Source organism: Homarus americanus, unplaced genomic scaffold (genome assembly GCF_018991925.1).
Source record: "Homarus americanus isolate GMGI-L3 unplaced genomic scaffold, GMGI_Hamer_2.0 scaffold54342, whole genome shotgun sequence".
NCBI classification, from domain to species: Eukaryota; Metazoa; Arthropoda; class Malacostraca; order Decapoda; family Nephropidae; genus Homarus; species Homarus americanus.
The window spans coordinates 5-20,195 of NW_024721901.1; the positions used below are offsets into that span (position 1 = coordinate 5).

Consider the following 20,191-nt stretch of genomic DNA (forward strand, 5'->3'; position numbering starts at 1 on the left):
TGTGCTTCGTTCGGTTACGTGTGCTCAGCTGTGTCACCACCAGCTGTGTCACCCAGCTGTGTCTCCACCAGCTGTGTCTCCTGCTGTGTCTCCAGCTGTGTCTCCATCAGCTGTGTCTCCTGTGTGTCTCCACCAGCTGTCTCCATCAGCTGTGTCTCCACCAGCTGTGTCTCACCAGCTGTGTATCCACCAGCTGTGTCTCCACCAGCTGCAATGCTCCACCAGCTGTGTACCACCAGCTGTGTACCTGCTGTGTGCTCCACCAGCTGTGTCACCAGCTGTGTCACCACCAGCTGTGTCTCCACCAGCTGTGTCTCCACCAGCTGTGACACCATCAGCTGTGTGCTCCACCAGCTGTGTCTCCAACTGTTCCTGCTGTGTCTCCATCAACTGTATGTCCATCCAGCTGTGTCCCCACCAGCTGTCACCACCAGCTTGATGTCACCAGCTGTGTCTCTGGCTGTGTCACCAGCTGTGTCTCCACCAGCTGTGTCTCCTGGCTGTGTCTCCACCAGCTGTGTCCCAACTGTGCCCACCAGCTGTGTCTCCACCAGCTGTGTCTCCATCAGCTGTGTCTCCTGTGTGTCTCCACCAGCTGTGTCTCCTGCTGTGTCACCTGCTGTGTCACCACCAGCTGTGTCTCCACCAGCTGTGTCTCACCCATGCTCCACCAGCTGTGTCCATCAACTGTATGTCACCAGCTGTGTGTCCACCAACTGTGTCTCCACCAGCTGTGTATCACCAGCTGTGTCTCACAGCTGTGTGCTCTCACCAGCTGTGTCACCACCAGCTGTGTCTCCACCAGCTGTGTCACCAGCTCCACCAGCTGTGTCTCCCCAGCTGTCTGCACCAGCTGTCTGCAACTGTTATGTCACCAGCTGTGTGTCAGCAGTGTGCTCCACCAGCTGTGTCTCCATCTGTGTCCCACCAGCTGTGTCTCCTCAGCCTGTGTCCCCACCAGCTGTGTCTCCTGCACAAGCCCCACCAGCTGTGTCTCCATCAGCTTATTGTCTCCACCAGCTGTGTGTCTCCACCAGCTGTGTCCCCACCAGCTGTGTCTCCACAGCCAGTCCCCACCAGCTGTGTCTCCACCAGCTGTCCTCCACCAGCTGTCCCCAGCTGTGTCTCCATCAGCTTTGTATCAGCTGTATGTCCACCAGCTGTGTCCCCCCGCAATGTGTCTCCATGCTGTGTCTCCACAGCTGTGTCCATCAGCACCAGTGTCCTGTGTCTCCACCAGCTGTGTCTCCACCAGCTGTGTGCTCCATCAGCTGTGTCTCTGCAACAATGTCCACCAGCACAGCCCATGTCACACCAGCTGTGTCTCCACCAGCTGTGTCTCCACCAGCTGTGTCTCCACCAGCTGTGTATGTCCTTGTTGTTAACCAGCTGTGTCTCCTGCTGTGTCTCCTGCTATGTCACCAGCTGTGTCTCCAGCTGTGTCTCCGCAGGCTGTGTCTCCATCAGCTGTGTCACCAGCTGTGTCTCCATCAGCTGTGTCTCCTCAGCTGTCACCACCAGCTGTGTCTCCATCAGCTGTGCTCCACCTGTGTGTCTGCCTGTGTCACCAGCTGTATGTCCACCAGCTGTGTGTCTCCATCAGCTGTGCTCACCAGCTGTCTCCACCAGCTGTGTCTCCATCAGCTGTGTCTCCACCAGCTGTCTCCTGTGTGTCTCCACCAGCTGTGCATCACCAACTGTCTCCACCAGCTATGTCTCCATCAGCTGTGTCTGCCAGCACTGTGTCTCCACCAGCATGTCACCACCAGCTGTGTCTCACCAGCTGTGTCTCACCAGCTGTGCTCCACCAGCTGTGTCACCACCAGCTGTGTCACCAGCTGTGTCTCCACCAGCTGTGGTCACCAGCTGTGTCTCACCAGCTGTGTGCTCCACCAGCTGTGTCTCCATCAGCTGTGTCTCCATCAGCTGTGTCTCCATCAGCTGTGTCTCCTGTGTGTCTCCACCAGCTGTGTCTCCATCAGCTGTGTCTCCACCAGCTGGCAATGTCACCAGCTGTGTCTCCTGGCTGTGTCTGCACTGTGTGTCTCCCATCAGTGTGTCCACACCAGCTGTGTCTCCACCAGCTGTGTCCATCAGCACCATAATGCTCCATCCAGGCCAGCCAATGCTCACCAGCTGTGTGTCCATCAGCAATGTCCATCAGCGTATGTCCACCAGCTGTGTATTCCCGTCATGTTGTCACCAAGCTCTCCATCAGCTGTGTCTCCACCAGCTGTATGTCACCAGCAATGTCCATCAGCTGTGTCCATCAGCTGTGCTGTCTGGCTGTACCACCAGCATGTCTCCATCAGCTGTGTATGTCACCAGCTGTCTCATCAGCTGTGTCACACCAGCTGTGTCACCAGCTGTGTCTCCATCAGCTGTGTCTCCACCAGCTGTGTCTCCATCAGCTGTATACACCAGCTGTGTGCTCCACCAGCTGTGTCTACATATCATGTCCACCAGCTGTGTGCTCCATCAGCGTGTCTCCATCAGCTGTGTCTGCTGTTATGTCCTCACTGTATGCTCCACCAGCTGTGTCACCAGCTGTGTCCCCACCAGCTGTGTCACCAGCATGTGCCACCAGCTGTGTCTCCTGCATGTCTCCACCAGCTGTGTGCCCAGCATGTCTACCAGCTGTGTCACCAGCAATGTCACCACCAGCTGTGTCTGCACCAGCTGTATGTCCCACTGGCTGTACCAACTGTGCCCCACCAGCACCATGCACCAGCTGTATGTCACCGCTGTGTCTCCACCAGCTGTGTCACCATCGGCTGTTATCCACCAGCTGTGTCTCCATCAGCTGTGTCTCCATCAGCCTGTGCCAATGCACAGCTGGCATGCCAGCTGGCCAGCTTAGTGTGTCACCAGCTGTGTCTCACCAACTATCCACCAGCTGTGTCCATCAGCTGTGCTCCATCAGCTGTCACCCATCAGCTGTGTCTCCATCAACTTTACCAGCTGTGTCACCAGCTGTGTCTCATCAGCTGTATGCTCACACCAGCTGCTCCATCAGCTGTGTCACCACCAGCTGTGCTCCACCAGCTGTGTCACCAGCTGTGTCTCCTGGCTGTGTCTCCACCAGCTGTGTCTGGCTGTGTGTGTCACCAGCTGTGTCCACCAGCATGTCACCAGCTGTGTCCCCACCAGCTGTGTGCTCCATCAGCTGTGTGCTCCACCAGCAACCAATGCCCATCAGCTGTGTCTCCACCAGCTGTGCTCCATCAGCTGTGTCTCCATCAGCTGGCAATACACCAGCTGTCACCCGTCAGCTTGTCTCATCAGCTGTGTCTCCATCGGCTGTCCATCAGCTGTGTCACCGGCTGTGTCATCACCAGCTGTGTCTCACCAGCTGTGTGCACCAGCTGTAATGTCACCAGCTGTATGCACCAGCTGTTGATGTCCACCAGCTGTGTCCCCACCAGCATTCACCGGCTGTGTCACCATCAGCTGTGTCTCCATCAGCTGTGTCTCCATCAGCTAATGTCACCAGCTGTGTCTCCATCAGCTGTGTCCCCACCAGCTGTGTCACCACCAGCTGTGTCTCCATCAGCCTGTGTCTCCATCAGCTGTGTCTCCATCAGCTGTGATGTCCATCAGCTGTGTCACCAGCTTCTTCCTGCTCCATCGGCTGTGTCACCAGCTGTGTCACCTGTGTGTCCATCAACTGTGTCACACCATGTGTCCTGTGTGTCTCCACCAGCTGTGTCCATCAGCTGTTGTCACCAGCTGTGTCACCACCAGCTGTGTCTCCATCAGCTGTATGTCCATCAGCTGTGTCTCCTAGCTGTGTCCCCACCAGCTGTGTCCCCCTAGCTGTGTCTCCACCAGCTGTGTCTCCATCAGCATGTCTCCAGCTGTGTCACCATCAGCTGTGTCCCCACCAGCTGTGTCCACCAGCTGTGTCTCCATCTGACTGTATGCTCCATCAGCTGTAATGTCACCAGCTGTGTCACCATCAGCTGTGTCTCCATCAGCTGTGTCTCCATCATGTGTCACCACCAGCTGTGTCTCCATCAGCTGTGTCCCCACCAGCTGTGTCACCAGCTGTGTCTCCATCAGCTGTGTGTCCACCAGCTGTGTCCCCACCAGCTGTCTCCACCAGCTGTGTGTCCATCAGCTGTGTGCTCACAGCTGTGTCTCCACCAGCTGTATGCTCCATCAGCTGTGTCCACCAGCTGTCTCCACCAGCACCAGCAATACACCAGCTGTGTGTCCACCAGCAATGTCACATCAGCATGCTCCATCAGCTGTGTCTCACCAGCTGTGTCACCACCAGCTGTTAATGTCACCAGCTGTGTCACCACCAGCTGTGCTCCACCAGCTGTGTCTCAGCTGTATGCTCACCAGCTATGTCTCCATCAGCTGTCTCCTGGCTGTGCCTCACCAACTGTGTCTCCTGGCTGTGTCACCACCAGCTGTGTCCCCACCAGCTGTGTCACCTGCTGTGTGTCTCCATCAGCTGTGTCCCCACCAGCTGTCACCACCAGCTGTCTCCTGCCAACATGTCCACCAGCTGTCTCCACCAGCTTGTCTCCACCAGCCTGTGTCTCCACCAGCTGTGTCTCCACCAACTGTGTCTCCACCAGCTGTGTCTCCACCAGCTGGCTCCATCAGCTGTGTTCCACCAACTGTGTCCCCACCAACTGTGTCTCCATCAGCTGTGTCTCCACCAGCTGTGTCTCCACCAGCTGTGTCACCTCACCAACTGTGTCTCCACCAGCTGTGTCTCCACCAGCTGTCTCCACCAACTGTGTCTCCACCAACTGTGTCACCACCAACTGTGTCTCCACCAGCTGTGTCTCCACAACCAGCGCCACCAGCTGTGTCCACCAGCTGCATCCACCAACTGTGTTCCACCAGCTGTCCCCCACCCCAGCTGTGTCTCCACCAGCTGTGTCTCCACCAACTGTGTCACCACCAGCTGTGTCTCCACCAGCTGTGTCTCCATCAGCTGTGTCCCCACCAGCTGTGTCCCCACCAGCTGTGTTCCACCAGCTGTGTCTCCACCAACTGCATCCACCAGCTGTGTCTCCACCAGCTGTGTCCCCACCAGCTGTGTCACCACCAGCTGTGTCTCCACCAGCTGGCTCACCACCAACTGTGTCTCCACCAGCTGTGTTCCACCCAACTGTGCCCAGCTGTGTCCCCACCAGCTGTGTCTCCACCAGCTGTGCGCCACCAGCTGTGCTCCATCAACTGTGTCTCCGTTCAACTGCATCCACCAACCGTGTCTCCACCAACTGTGTCTCCACCAACTGTGTCTCCACCAGCTGTGTCACCCAGCTGTGTCACCTCCCACTCCAGCTGTGTCTCCACCAGCTGTGTCACCACTCAACTGTGTCACCACCAACTGTGTCTCCACCAGCTGTGTTCCCACCAGCTGTGTCCCCACCAGCTGTGTCTCCACCAGCTGTGTTCCACCAGCTGTGTCTCCACCAGCTGTGCTTCCTCCACCAGCTGTGTCTCCATCAGCTGTTCCACCAGCTGTGACGCCACACCACCTGTCTCCATCAGCTGTGCATCCACCAGCTGTGTCTCCACCAACTGCTCCACCAGCTGTGATCCACCAGCTGTGTCTCCACCAGCTGTGTCTCCACCAGCTGTGTCCCCACCAGCTGTGTCTCCACCAGCTGTGTCTCCACCAGCTGTGTCTCCACTCAACTGTGTCTCCATCAACTGTGTCCCCACAACTGTGTCTCCACCAGCTGTGTCTCCACCAACTGTGTCTCCACCAACTGTGTCACCACCAGCTGTGTCTCCACCAGCTGTGTCTCCACCAGCTGTGTCTCCAACTGTGTCTCCACCAGCTGTGTTCCATCAGCTGTGTCCCCACCAGCTGTGTCTCCACCAGCTGTGTCTCCACCAGCTGTGTCACCACCAACTGTCTCCACCACCGTGTCTCCACCAACTGTGTCTCCACCAGCTGTGTCTCCACCAGCTGTGTCCCCACCAGCTGTGTCTCCCACCACCCTGTGTCTCCACCAGCTGTGTCCCCATCAGCTGTGTCTCCACCAACTGTCTCCACCAACCAACACCACCAACTGTGTTCCCACCAACTGTGTCTCCACCAACTGTGTTCCACCAACTGTCCACCAACCAGCCCACTAACCGTTTACCCAACTGCATCCATCAACCAGCCACCAACTGTGTCCACAACCAAACCAATCCCAACCACCAACAACCACCATCAACTGACCCCCAACTGTGATCCACCAACCGTTCCACCAACAGTCCCCACAACCGTCTCCAACCCAACTGTTCACCAACTGTGTCTCCAAACTAACGTCACCACCAATCTCCAACAAACTGTGTCTCCACCAACCACGACACCAACTCGTCTCCCACCAACTGTGTATCCACCAACTGTGTCTCCAACCAACCAAACCACCAACTGGTTCCAACCCAACAGGCAACCAAGTTCAACCCAACTGTCAACCACAGTTCACCCACCAACTGTTCTAACCACCAACGTTCACCAACTATGTCTCTACCTAACCAGTTCAACTGTCCTACCCAACTGTCTCCACAACCACCCAACCAGTTCTATTCCCACCAACTGTGTCCCCACCCAATTGTTCACCAACCTGTTCAATTGTAACCACCAACTGTTCTACACCAACTGTGTTCCATCAACCGTCACAACGTTCTAACCCACCAACTGCAGTTCCCAACCCACACCAACTGATCAACTCAACCCAATTGCGACCAACCAACCCAACTGTCTCTACCAACAGGTCACCAACTGTGTCCCACCAACTGTGTCACCAACTGTGTCCACCAATCACCAACTGTGTTCCAACTGTGTCCCACCAGCCCCACTCAACTGTGTTCCACCAACTGTGTCTCCACCAACCTGTTCCACCAACTGTGGTTCCACCAACTACCCACCAACCCAACTGTGTCTCCAACTGTGTTCCACCAACTACACCAGTTACACCAACTGTGTTCTCACCAACTGTGTTACCACCAACTGTATCCTACCAACTGTGTTCCAACCGTGTTCCACCCAACTGTGTACCACCAACTGTGTTCCACCATAACTGTGTCACCACCCAACCGTGTATCCAATTAACCCATCAACCAGTTCTCATCAACTCCAACTGTCACCAACTGTGTCTCCCCAACAATCAACCAGTTCACCAACTGTTCTCCACCCACCAACCTCCACCAACTGCAAGTCTCCACCAACCTGTTCCACCCAACTGTCCCCACCCAACTGTTCCAACTGTCACCACCACCCACCAACTGTGTTCCACCAACTGTGTTCCACCAGCTTCTCCACCAACTGTGTTCCACAACCAGTTCCACCAACTGTGTTCCACCAACTGTGCCACCACCCAACCGTACCAACCGTAGTCTCCACCAACTACCACCAACTGTGTTCCACCAACTACCATCAACTGCCCCACCAACTGTGTTCCACCCAACTGTGTCACCAACTGTCTCCAACAACTGTGTCCCACCACCAACTGTGTTCCAACCTGGTTCCACCAACTGCACTCCATCAACTGTGTCTCCACCAACATGTGCCCCTCAACCAACTGGCCCCACCAACTGTCTCCATCAACTGTGTTCCACCAACCAGTTCCACCAACTGTGTCCCACCAACTGTGTCCAACTGTGTCTCCATCAACCAGCTCTATGTCCTCCAACTGTGTCCCCCACCAACTGTGTCTCCACTCAACTGTCTCCACCAACTGTGTCTCCACCACCAATCGTCCCCACCCAATACCAGCAACTGTGTCTCCACCAACTGTGTTCCACTCATCAGTTCACCAACTGTGTCACAACTACCAATGTGTCTCCACCAACTGTGTCACCACCAACTGTGTTCCACCAACTGCCCCACCAACTGTGTCTCCATCAACTGTGTCTCCACCAACTGTGTCCACCAACTGAGTTCACTACACCAACTCCATCACCCAACTGTGTCACCACCAACTGTGTCCCCACCAACGCCTTCACCACCCAACTGTGTCTCCACCAACTGCGTCTCCACCAACTGTGACACCACAACTGTGTCTCCACCAACTGTGTCACCACCAACTGTGAATCCACCAACCTGTCTCCATCAACTGTGTCTCCACCAAACTGTGTCCCCACCAACCGTGTCACCACCAACTGTGTTCCACCAACTGTGTCTCCACCAACCGTGTCACCACCAACTGTGTTCCCACCAACTATGTTCCACCAACTGTGTTCCACCAACTGTGTCACCAACCAGTACCCCACCAACTGTGTTCCACCAACTGTGTCTCCATCAACTGTGTCTCCACCAACTGTGTCTCCACCAACCGTACCCACCAACTGTGTCACTCCCACCCAATTGTCACCACCAACTGTGTCTCCACCACCGTGTCCAATCCAGTCTCCACCAACTGAAACTCCACCAACTGTGTCTCCACCAACTGTGTCTCCACCAACTGTGTCACCACCAACCGTCATCCACCAACTGTGTCCCACCAACTGTGTTCTTCCACCAACTGTGTCACCACCAACCTGTCTCCACCAACCAGCCCACCAACTGTGTTCCCACCAACTGTCTCCACCAACCGTCACCACCAACTGCACCCCACCAACCGTGTCTCCACCAACCCAACTGTGTTCCACCAACTGTGTTCCACTCAACGTGTCCCCACCAACCATGTTCCACCAACTGTCCCCATCAACTGAGTTCCACCAACTGTCCCCCACCAACCGTCTCCACCAACTGTGTCTCCACCAACTGTGTCTCCACCAACTGTGTCCCCACCAACTAAGTCCCACCAACTGTGTCCCCATCAACTGTGTCTCCACCAACTGTCTCCACCAACTGTGTCCCACCAACTGTCTCCACCAACTGTATCCACCAACCGTGTCTCCACCAACTGTGTCCCTACCAAGTCTCCACCAACCGTGTTCCACCAACTGTGTTCCATCAACTGTGTCCCCACCAACTGTGTCTCCACCAACTGAGTTCCTTCAACTGTGTCTCCACCAACTGTGTCCACCAACTGTGTCTCCACCAACTGTCCCCACCAACTGTGTCTCCACCAACTGTGTCTCCACCAACTGTGTCTCCACCAACTGTGTCTCCACTGACTGACTCCAACCAACTGTGTCTCCACCAACTGGTGTCTCCACCAACCGTTCCCCACCAACTGCAATCTCCAACCGTGTCTCCACCAACTGTGTCTCCATCAACTGTGTCCCCACCAACTTGTCCCCAGCATCAAACTGTGTCTCCACCAACTGTGTCTCCACCAACTGTGTCTCCATCAACTGTGTCTCCACCAACTGTGTCTCCACCAACTGTGTCTCCATCAACTGTGTCTCCACCAACTGTGTCTCCCCAACTGTGTCTCCATCAACTGTGTCTCCACCAACTGTGTCTCCACCAACTGTGTTCCACCAACTGTATCCACCAACTGCTGTTCCACCCAACTATGTCCAACTCCACCAACTGTGTCTCCACCCCAACCAGCTCGCCCACCAACTGTGTCTCCACCAACTGTGTCACCACCAACTGTGTCCTCCACCAACTGTGTCTCCACCAACCAAAAGGTCCCCACCAACCGTGTCACCACCAACTGTGTCCACCCAACCGTTCCACCAACTGTGTCCCAACCAACTGTGTCCCACCAACTGTGTCTCCACCAACTGTGTCACCACCAACCGTGCATCCACCAACCGTGCTCCACCAACTGTGTCTCCACCAACTGTGACTCCCACCAACTGTGCTCACCACCAACTGTGCATCCACCAACTGTGTTCCACCAACTGTGTTCCACCCAACTGTCACCACCAACTGCATCCACCAACTGTGTCTCCACCAACTGTGTCCCACCAACCGTGTCTCCACCAACTGTCCCCACCAACTGTGTCCCACCAACTGTGTTCCACCAACTGTGTCACCCACCAACTGTGTCACCACCAACTGTCATCCACCAACTGTGTCCCCACCAACCATGTCCCTACCAACCATGTCCCACCAACTGTGTCTCCACCAACTGTGTCACCACCCAACTGTCACTCACCAACTGTCATCCACCAACTGTGTCCCACACCAACCATACCCTACCAACTGTGTCTCCACCAACTGTGTTCCACCAACTGTGTCACCACCAACTGCATCCACCAACTGGTGTCTCCACCAACTGTTCCACCAACTGTGTTCCACCAACTGTGTCACCACCAACTGCATCCACCAACTGTGTCTCCACCCCAACTGTGTTCCACCCAACTGTCACCACCAACTGCATCCACAACTGTTCCCAAATACCAGTCTCCACCAACTGTGTCCCACCAACCAGTTCTCCACCAACTGTTCCACCCAACTGTGTCACCACCAACCGTGTCACCACCAACTGTTCACACCAACTGTGCATCCCACCAACCGTGTCTCCACCAACCTGTCCTCCACCAACTGTGTTCCACCAACTGTGTCTCCACCAACTGCGTCTCCAAATCAACTGTTCCCACCAACTGTGTCACCACCAACTGTGTCTCCACCAACTGTGTCACCCACCAACTGTGTCTCCACCAACTGTGTCTCCACCAACTGTGTTCTCCATCAACTGTGTCTCCATCAACTGTTCCACTCAACTGTCACCACCAACTGTGCTCCACCAACTGTGTCACCACCAACCTGTTCCACCAACTGTGTCTCCCCAACTGTGTCACCACCAACTGTGTCTCCACCAACTGTGTCACCACCAACTGTGTTCCACCAACTGTGTCTCCACACCAACTGTGTCTCCACTCAACTGTGTTCCACCAACTGTGTCTCCACCAACTGCGTCTCCATCAACTGTGTCCCATCAACTGTGTCTCCACCAACTGTGTCCCACCAACTGCGTTCTCACCAACTGTGTCTCCACTCAACTGTATCTCCATCAACTGTTCCACCAACTGTGTCTCCACCAACTGTGTCACCACCCAACTGTGTCTCCACTCAATGTGTCTCCACCAACTGTGTCCTCCACCAACTGTGTCTCCATCAACCAGCTCCACCAACTGTGTCTCCACCAACTGTGTCTCCATCAACTGTGTCTCCATCAACCTGTTCCACCAACTGCCCATCACCTGTGTCTCCATCAACTGTGTCTCCACCAAAAGTGTCTCCATCAACGTGTGTCTCCACCAACTGTGTTCCACCAACTGTGTCCCCACCAACTGTGTTCCATCAACTGTGTCTCCACCAACTGTGCCCCACCAACTGTGTCACCATCAACTGTGTCTCCATCAACTGTGCTCCACCAACTGTGTCCCCACCAACTGTGTCTCCATCAACTGTGTTCCACCAACTGTGTCTCCATCAACTGTGTCTCCACCAACTGTGTCCCCACCAACTGTGTCCCATCAACTGTGTCCCCACCAACTGTGTCACCAACTGTGTCCCCACCAACTGTGTCCCACCAACTGTGTCCCACCAACTGTGTCTCCATCAACTGTGTCCCCACCAACTGTGTCTCCAACAACTGTGTCCCCACCAACTGTGTCTCACTCAACTGTGTTCCACCAACTGTCCCCACCAACTGTGTCTCCACCAACTGTGTTCCAACAACTGTGTCCCCACCAACTGTGTTCCACCAACTGTGTCTCCACCAACTGTGTCACCACCAACTGTGTCCCACCAACTGTGTCACCACCAACTGTGTCTCCACCAACTGTGTCTCCACCAACTGTGTCACCACCAACTGTGTGCCCACCAACCGTCACCACCAACTGTGTCCCCACCAACTGTGTCAACACCAACTGTGTCTCCACCAACTGTGTCTCCACCAACTGTGCCTACCACCAACTGTGTCTCCACCAACTGTGTCTCCATCAACTGTGTCTCCACCAACTGTGTCCCCACCAACTGTCTCACCACCAACTGTGTCACCATCAACTGTGTGCCCACCAACTGTGTCTCCACCAACTGTGTCACCACCAACTGTGTCTCCACCAACTGTGTCACACCCCAACTGCAGTTCCATCAACTGTGTCTCCATCAACTGTGTCTCCAACTGTGTCCACACAACTGTGTCCCCTCAACTGTGTCCCCACCAACTGTGTCACCACCAACTGTGTCCCACCAACTGTGTCACCACCAACTGTGTCTCCACCAACTGTGTGTCTCCACCAACTGTGTCTCCAACTGTGTGCCCACCAACTGTGTCACCACCAACTGTGTCTCCACCAACTGTGTCTCCATCAACTGTGTCTCCAACTGTGTCTCACCAACTGTGTCCCCACCAACTGTGTCCCCACCAACTGTGTCACCATCAACTGTGTCTCCAACTGTGTCACCCACCAACTGTGTCTCCACCAACTGTGTCTCCACCAACTGTGTTCCACCAACCTGTCCCCCACCAACTGTGTCTCCATCAACCGTGTCTCCACCAACTGTGTCCCCACCAACTGCAGTCTCCATCAACTGTGTTCCATCAACTGTGTCCCCACCAACTGTGTCTCCATCAACTGTGTCTCCATCAACTGTGTCCCCACCAACTGTGTCACCAACTGTGTCACCACCAACTGTGTCCCCACCAACTGTGTCTCCCATCAACTGTGTCTCCACCAACTGTGTCCCCACCAACTGTGTTCCACCAACTCCGTTCCACCAACTGTGTCTCCACCAACTGTGTCACCTCACCAACTGTGTCTCCACACCAACTGTGTCTCCACCAACTGTGTCCCCACCAACTGTCTCTCCACATCAACTGTGTCTCCACCAACTGTGTCTCCATCAACTGTGTCCCCACCAACTGTGTTCCACCAACTGTGTCTCCACCAACTGTGTTCCACCAACTGTTCCACCAACTGTGTCACCACCAACTGTGTCACCACCAACTGCAGCTCACCAACTGTGTTCCACCAACTGCTGTTCCACCAACTGTGTCCCACCAACTGTGTCTCCACCAACTGTGTCTCCACCAACTGTGTTCCACCCAACTGTGTCCCCACCAACTGCTGTTCCCACCAACTGTGTCCCCACCAACTGTGTTCCATCAACTGTGTCCCACCAACTGTGTCTCCATCAACTGTGTCTCCACTCAACTGTGTCCCCACCAACTGTGTCACCACCAACTGTGTCCCCACCCAACTGTATCACCACCAACTGTGTCCCCACACCAACTGTGTCTCCATCAACTGTGTCTCCACCAACTGTGTCACCAACTGTGTCCCCACCAACTGTCACCATCAATGCGTCACCATCAACTGTGTCACCATCAACTGCTGTCCCCACCAACTGTGTCACCAACTGTGTCCCCACCAACTGTGTCACCATCAATCAGCTCACACCACTGTGTCACCACTCAACTGTGTCCCCACCAACTGTGTCACCAACTGTGTCCCCCACCAACTGTGTCCCCACCAACTGTGCCACCATCAACTGTGTCCTACCATCAACTGTGTCCCCACCAACTGTGTCACCAACTGTGTCCCCACCCAACTGTGTCTCCACCAACCAGCTCACCATCAACTGTGTCACCATCAACTGTGTCTCCACCAACTGTGTCTCCACCAACTGTCTCCACCAACTGTGTTCCACCAACTGTGTCTCCACCAACTGTGTCTCCATCAACTGTGTCTCCACCAACTGTGTCCCATCAACTGTGTCTCCATCCACCTGTGTCTCCACCAACTGTGTCTCCATCAACTGTGTCTCCACCAACTGTGTCCCCACCAACTGTGTCACCAACTGTCACCACCAACTGTGTCCCCACCAACTGTGTTCCACTCAACTGTGTCTCCATCAACTGTGTCCCACCAACTGTGTCTCCACCAACTGTGTCTCCATCAACTGTGTCTCCACCAACTGTGTTCCACCAACTGTGTCCCACCAACTGTGTCTCCATCAACTGTGTCCCCATCAACTGTGTCCCACTCAACTGTGTCTCCATCAACTGTGTCCCCACCAACTGTGTCCCCACCAACTGTGTCTCCACCAACTGTGTCTCCACCAACTGTGTCCCACCCAACTGTCTCCATCAACTGTGTCCCTACCAACTGTGTCCCCACCAACTGTGTCACCACCAACTGTGTCACCACCAATGTGTCTCCACCAACTGTGTCTCCACCAACTGTGTCTCCACCAACTGTGTCTCCACCAACTGTGTCTCCACCAACTGTGTCTCCACCAACTGTGTCTTTAATTTTTACTTTTCTTTGCTGTATTTTGTCATTTAACTTCTTTCTTTCTCTTAAATTAAGTGATTTGAGGTGTATAAAAGGACTTGGGCTACACAGTGGTCCCACGGTTAACGAGCCCGGTTAACGAGATTTTGGTTAACGATTTGCCTTCCATAAGATTCTTAACTTCAAGCACCCAGCAACCGAAATGAGTTTCTACTTGGCCAACCTCAACATGTTTTCACTTGCATTTGGCAACCACCGCTGTAGTATTAGTCCGCCAATACAGTAACGTGCCTAGGGCTTATATTCCTTACCATTTTAGTAAATATCAAGAAGTTTATACTATTCAATAATTTCAAAAGTTTAATATTAAATTTTTTAATTATTTTAACATTTATTGAACATAATTGAATGTAAGGAAACTAGTTTTATGTGAGCCATCCAGCCTGTCAACACACCAAACAGGCGTTAGTCTCTGTCTTTTTAGTGGAGGTAACATCTTGCTTGAGACTCTCTTCGACTAAATGCCTTTTTTCTGTGTTTGCAAGCAAATTATTGGTAATTTTGAAATTTATTTTACATATTGACAATATATAATGCAGTGTTGATTTAAAGAAAATAATCTTGAATTACACCAAGAGAACTAAAATTTTATGGGTGAAATGGTGCCATGGGGACTCTTCCACCCCAATGCTCTTCTCCTCCACCCCCATTCTAATTCCACTCATCATCATCATCCAGGAGCCTTCTACATACACACCTCAAAGTAAGTGTACTTTTCTGCCTTTTTTGTTTCGGTGAGCTGGAACCACTACCCAAAAACCCAATGAAACAATGGTTTCGGTTAACGAGCAACCTTCTAGAACGGATTGTGCTCGTTAACCACGGGACCATTGTAATATAGTGCACATAGGCTATGTGTTCAAACTTACATACATGTCCAACTGAAAATTCTCATGAACGGAACCCATTCATAGCCCGGGCCCTCTGTATATCACCCAGTATACCCATCACTTAGCATACCAGTACAGCAATATAAAAACATTACCCTAAACATACAAGGTGACTGACCTTTGAGGTTTGACGATGGTCTTGTGACGTCTCGTAGAGGACGTCTTCAGCTAGTCGGTGGAGTGTGGCCTTTTCCAAGTATGCTTCTCTGTAATAACACACCAAATATATGGCATACAGGGATATATGGAATATTAGTTTGCTAGATGTGAAACTTCCATCAAACAGCAAAATGTATATCAGTTGGATCAAAGTCTCTTAGATGGACATTCTATTTCATTTTTAAATGTGTAAAATATACTATGGCATTTTTTTATCCTTTTGCCAATCATCAGCTTACTAGCCATTTGGGCACATTATCTGCTGCTAGTATGAGAGGAAACCAGAGACCAGTGTATCCAGGCTGAAGCTCAAATGCGCATTACTGATGTGAGAAGGTGCTATCGGGTGACTTACTCCAGTTTCCTCCTATACTCAACAGTACTACTCCTCCCAGTGTGAACTGCTACAATCTCCTCCTGTACTAACACTGCCAGTATGACCTGCTACAATCTCCTCCTGTGCATACTAACACTGCAGTACGACCTGCTACAATCTCCTCCTGTACTAACACTGCCAGTATGACCTGCTACAATCTCCTCCTGTACTAACACTGCCAGTATGACCTGCTACAATCTCTCTGTACTGTACTAACACTGCCAGTATGACCTGCTACAATCTCCTCCCGTACTAACAACTGCCAGTATGACCTACTGCAATCTCCTCGTACTAACACTGCCAGTATGACCTGCTACAATCTCCTCCTGTACTACCTGCCAGTATGACCTGCTACAATCTCCTCCTGTACTAACACTGCCAGTATGACCTGCTACAATCTCCTCCTGTACTAACACTGCCAGAATGACCTGCTACAATCTCCTCCTGCTATACTAACACTGCCAGTATGACCTGCTACAATCTCCTCCTGTACTAACACTGCCAGTATGACCTGCTACAATCTCCTCCTGTACTAACAATGCCAGTATGACCTGCTACAATCTCCTCCTGTACTAACACTGCCAGTATGATCTACACAATCTCCTGTACTGCCTGCCAGTATGACCTGCTACAATCTCCTCCTGTACTAACACTGCCAGTATGACCTGCTACAATCTCCTCCTGTACTAACACTGCCAGTATGACCTGCTACAATCTCCTGTACTGCACTGCCAGTATGACCTGCTACAATCTCCCTACTGTACTAACACTGCCAGTATGACCTGCTACAATCTCCCTGCTGTACTAACACCCAGTATGACCTGCTACAATCTCCTGTACTACCTGCCAGTGCAGCCTGCAATCTCCTCCTCTTACCTGCCAGTATGACCTGCCACAATCTCCTCCTGTCAACACTGCCAGCACTGCCAGTAGACCTGCTACAATCTCCTCCTGTACTAACACTGCCAGTATGACCTGCTACAATCTCTGTATAACACTGCCAACACTGCCAGTATGACCTGCTACAATCTCCTCCTGTACTAACACTGCCAGTATGACCTGCACAATCTCCTCCTGTACTACACTGCCAGATGACCTGCTACAATCTCCTCCTGTACTACTCCAACACTGCCAGTATGACCTGCTACAATCTCTCCTGTACTAACACTGCCAGTATGACCTGCACAATCTCCTCTTACTAACACTGCCAGTATGACCTGCAATCTCCTCCTATACTAACACTGCCAGTATGACCCTTCAATCTCCTCCTGTACTAACACTGCCAGTGTAACCTACTACAGTTTTCTCCTGTACTGTACTAACACTGCCAGTATGACCTGCTACAATCTCCTCCTGTACTGTACCAACACTGCCAGTATGTCCAGCTACAATCTCCTCCTGTACTAACACTGCCAGTATGACCTGCTACAATCTCCTACTGTACTAACACTCCCAGTGTGACCTACTACAATCTCCTCCTGTACTAACACTCCCAGTGTGACCTGCTACAATCTCCTCCTGTACTAACACTGCCAATATGACCTGCTACAATCTCCTCCTGTATTAACACTGCCAGTGTGACCTGCTACAATCTCCTCTTGTAAAAACACTGCCAGTGTGACCTGCTACAATCTCCTCCTGTACTAACACTGCCAGTATGACCTGCTACAATCTCCTCCTGTACTAACACTGCCAGTTTGACCTGCTACAATCTCCTCCTGTACTAACACTGCCAGTATGACCTGCTACAATCTCCTACTGTACTAACACTCCCCGTGTGACCTGCTACAATCTCCTCCTGTACTAACACTGCCAGTATGACCTGCTACAATCTCCTCCTGTACTAACACTGCCAGTATGACCTGCTACAATCTCCTCCTGTACTAACACTGCCAGTATAACCTGCAACAATCTCCTCATGTACTAACACTGCCAGTGTGACCTGCTACAATCTCCTCCAGTAATAACACTGCCAGTATGACCTGATACAGTCTCCTGTACTAACACTGCCAGTATGACCTGCTACAATCTCCTCCTGTACTAACACTGCCAGTATGACATGCTACAATCTCCTCCTGTAACAACACTGCCAGTATGACCTGATACAGTCTCCTGTACTAACACTGCCAGTGTGACCTGCTACACCTCCTCTTGTACAACACTGCCAGTGACCTGCCAATCTCCTCCTGTAATAACACTGCCAGTATGACCTGATACAGTCTCCCTGAACTAACACTGCCAGCATGACCTTGCCACAATCTCCTCCTGTACTAACACCGCCAGTATGACTGCTACAATCTCCTCCTGTACTAACACTGCCAGTATGACTCCATAACTCTCCTGTACTAACACTGCCAGTATGACCCTGCTACAATCTCCTCCTGTACTAACACTGCCAGTGTGACCTGACTACAGGCTCCTGTACTAACACTGCCAATGTGACCTGCTACAATCTCCTCCTGTACTTACCAGTGGCCTGCTACAATCTCCTCCTGCTTCTTACCTTAGTATAACCTGCAACAATCTCCTCATGTACTACTTACTGCCAGTGTGACCCCTGCTACAGTCTCCTCCTGTACTAACACTACCCAGTGTGACCTGCTACAATCTCCTCCTGTACTAACATTGCCAGTATGACCTGCTACAGTCTCCTCCTGTACTAACACTGCCAGTGTGACCTGCTACAATCTCCTCCTGTACTAACATTGCCAGTATGACCTGCTACAGTCTCCTCCTATACTAACACTGTCAGTATGACCTGCTACAATCTCCTCCTGTATTAACACTGCCAGTGTGACCTGCTGCAATCTCTTCCTGTACTAGCAATGCCAGTATGACCTGATACAGTCTCCTGTACTAACAGTGCCAGTGTGACCTGCTACAATCTCCTCCTGTACTGTACTAACACTGCCAGTATGACCTGCTACAATCTCCTCCTGTACTGTACCAACACTGCCAGTATGACCTGCTACATTCTCCTCATGTAATAACACTGCCAGTATGACCTGCTACAATCTCCTACTGTACTAACACTCCCAGTGTGACCTGCTACAATCTCCTCTTGTAAAAACACTGCCAGTGTGACCTGCTACAATCTCCTCCTGTAATAACACTGCCAGTATGACCTGATACAGTCTCCTGTACTAACACTGCCAGTGTGATCTGCTACAATCTCTTGTAATAACACTGCCAGTGTGACCTGCTACAATCTCATCCTGTAATAACATTGCCAGTATGACTTGATACACTGTATCAGTGATACAGTCTCCTGAACTAACACTCCCAGTGTGACCTGCTACAATCTCCTCCTGTACTAACACTGCTAGTATGACCTGCTACAATCTCCGATACTAACACTGCCAGTATGACCTGCTACAATCTCCTCCTGTACTAACACTGCCAGTATGACCTGCTACAATCTCCTCCTGTAATAAAACTGCCAGTATGACCTGATACAGTCTCATCCTGCACTAACACTGCCAGTATGACTTGCTACAATCTCCTCCTGTACTAACACTGCCAGTATGACCTGATACAGTCTCCTGTACAAACACTGCCAATGTGACCTGCTACAGTTTCCTCCTGTACTGTACTAACACTACCAGTGTGCCCTGCTACAGTTTCCTCCTGTACTATACTAACACTACCAGTGTAACCTGCTACAGTTTCATCCTGTACTGTACTAACACTACCAGTGTGCCCTGCTACAGTTTCCTCCTGTACTAACACTACCAGTGTGCCCTGCTACAGTTTTCTCCTGTACTGTACTAACACTGCCAGTGTAACCTGCTACAGTTTCCTCCTGTACTGTACTAACACTGCCAGTATGACCTGCTACAATCTCCTCCTGTACTGTACCAACACCGCCAGTATGACCTGCTACAATCTCCTCCTGTACTAACACTGCCAGGATGACCTGCTACAATCTCCTACTGTACTAACACTCCCAGTATGACCTGCTACAATCTCCTCCTGTACTAACACTGCCAGCGCAGCCTGCTACAATCTCCTCCTACTAACACTGCCTGTGTGACCTGCTACAATCTCTCTTGTAAAAACACAGCCAGTGTGACCTGCTAATCTCCACCTGTACTAACACTGCCCATGCAGCCTGCTACAATCTCCTGTAGTAACACTTGTGGCGCCTGACCTCCTACTGTGTACCACTGCTCCAGTGCTTGAGCCTCCTACAATCTCCTGCACTAACACTGCCAGTATGACCATGGTACCAATCTCCGCCTATACTAGCACTTCCAGTGTGACCTGCCTGTCTCTCTACTAACACTGCCAGTATGACCTGCTACAATCTCCTCCTCTACTAACACTGACAGTATGACCTGCTAAAATCTCCTCCTGTACTAAAACTGCCAGTATGACCTGCTACAATCTCCTCCTGTACTAACACTGCCAGTATGACCTGCTACAATCTCCTCCTGTACTAACACTGCCAGTATGACCTGCTACAATCTCCTCCTATACTAACACTGCCAGTATGACCTGATATAGTCTCATCACTGCTGCCAAGTATGACTTGCACAATCTCCTCCTGTACTAACACTGCAGTATGACCTGATGCAGTCTCCTGTACAAGCTTACT

General features: G+C 52.0%; 2 protein-coding genes across 2 annotated transcripts; both read left to right on the plus strand.

Moving 5' to 3' along the window:
* Positions 1–438: 438 nt before the first annotated feature.
* On the plus strand, positions 439–3,787 carry LOC121861882 (keratin-associated protein 16-1-like). The gene is made up of 6 exons (XM_042359782.1): positions 439–543; positions 635–1,367; positions 1,968–2,413; positions 2,536–2,989; positions 3,112–3,356; positions 3,509–3,787. The coding sequence occupies exons 1-6, from the start codon at positions 439–441 to the stop codon at positions 3,785–3,787; spliced, it is 2,262 nt and encodes a 753-aa protein (XP_042215716.1).
* A 366-nt stretch (positions 3,788–4,153) lies between these two features.
* On the plus strand, positions 4,154–8,958 carry LOC121861884 (proline-rich protein 36-like). Its single transcript, XM_042359783.1, has 6 exons — positions 4,154–4,648; positions 5,369–5,712; positions 5,811–6,007; positions 6,738–6,975; positions 7,306–7,675; positions 8,764–8,958. The coding sequence occupies exons 1-6, from the start codon at positions 4,154–4,156 to the stop codon at positions 8,956–8,958; spliced, it is 1,839 nt and encodes a 612-aa protein (XP_042215717.1).
* Positions 8,959–20,191: the final 11,233 nt, after the last annotated feature.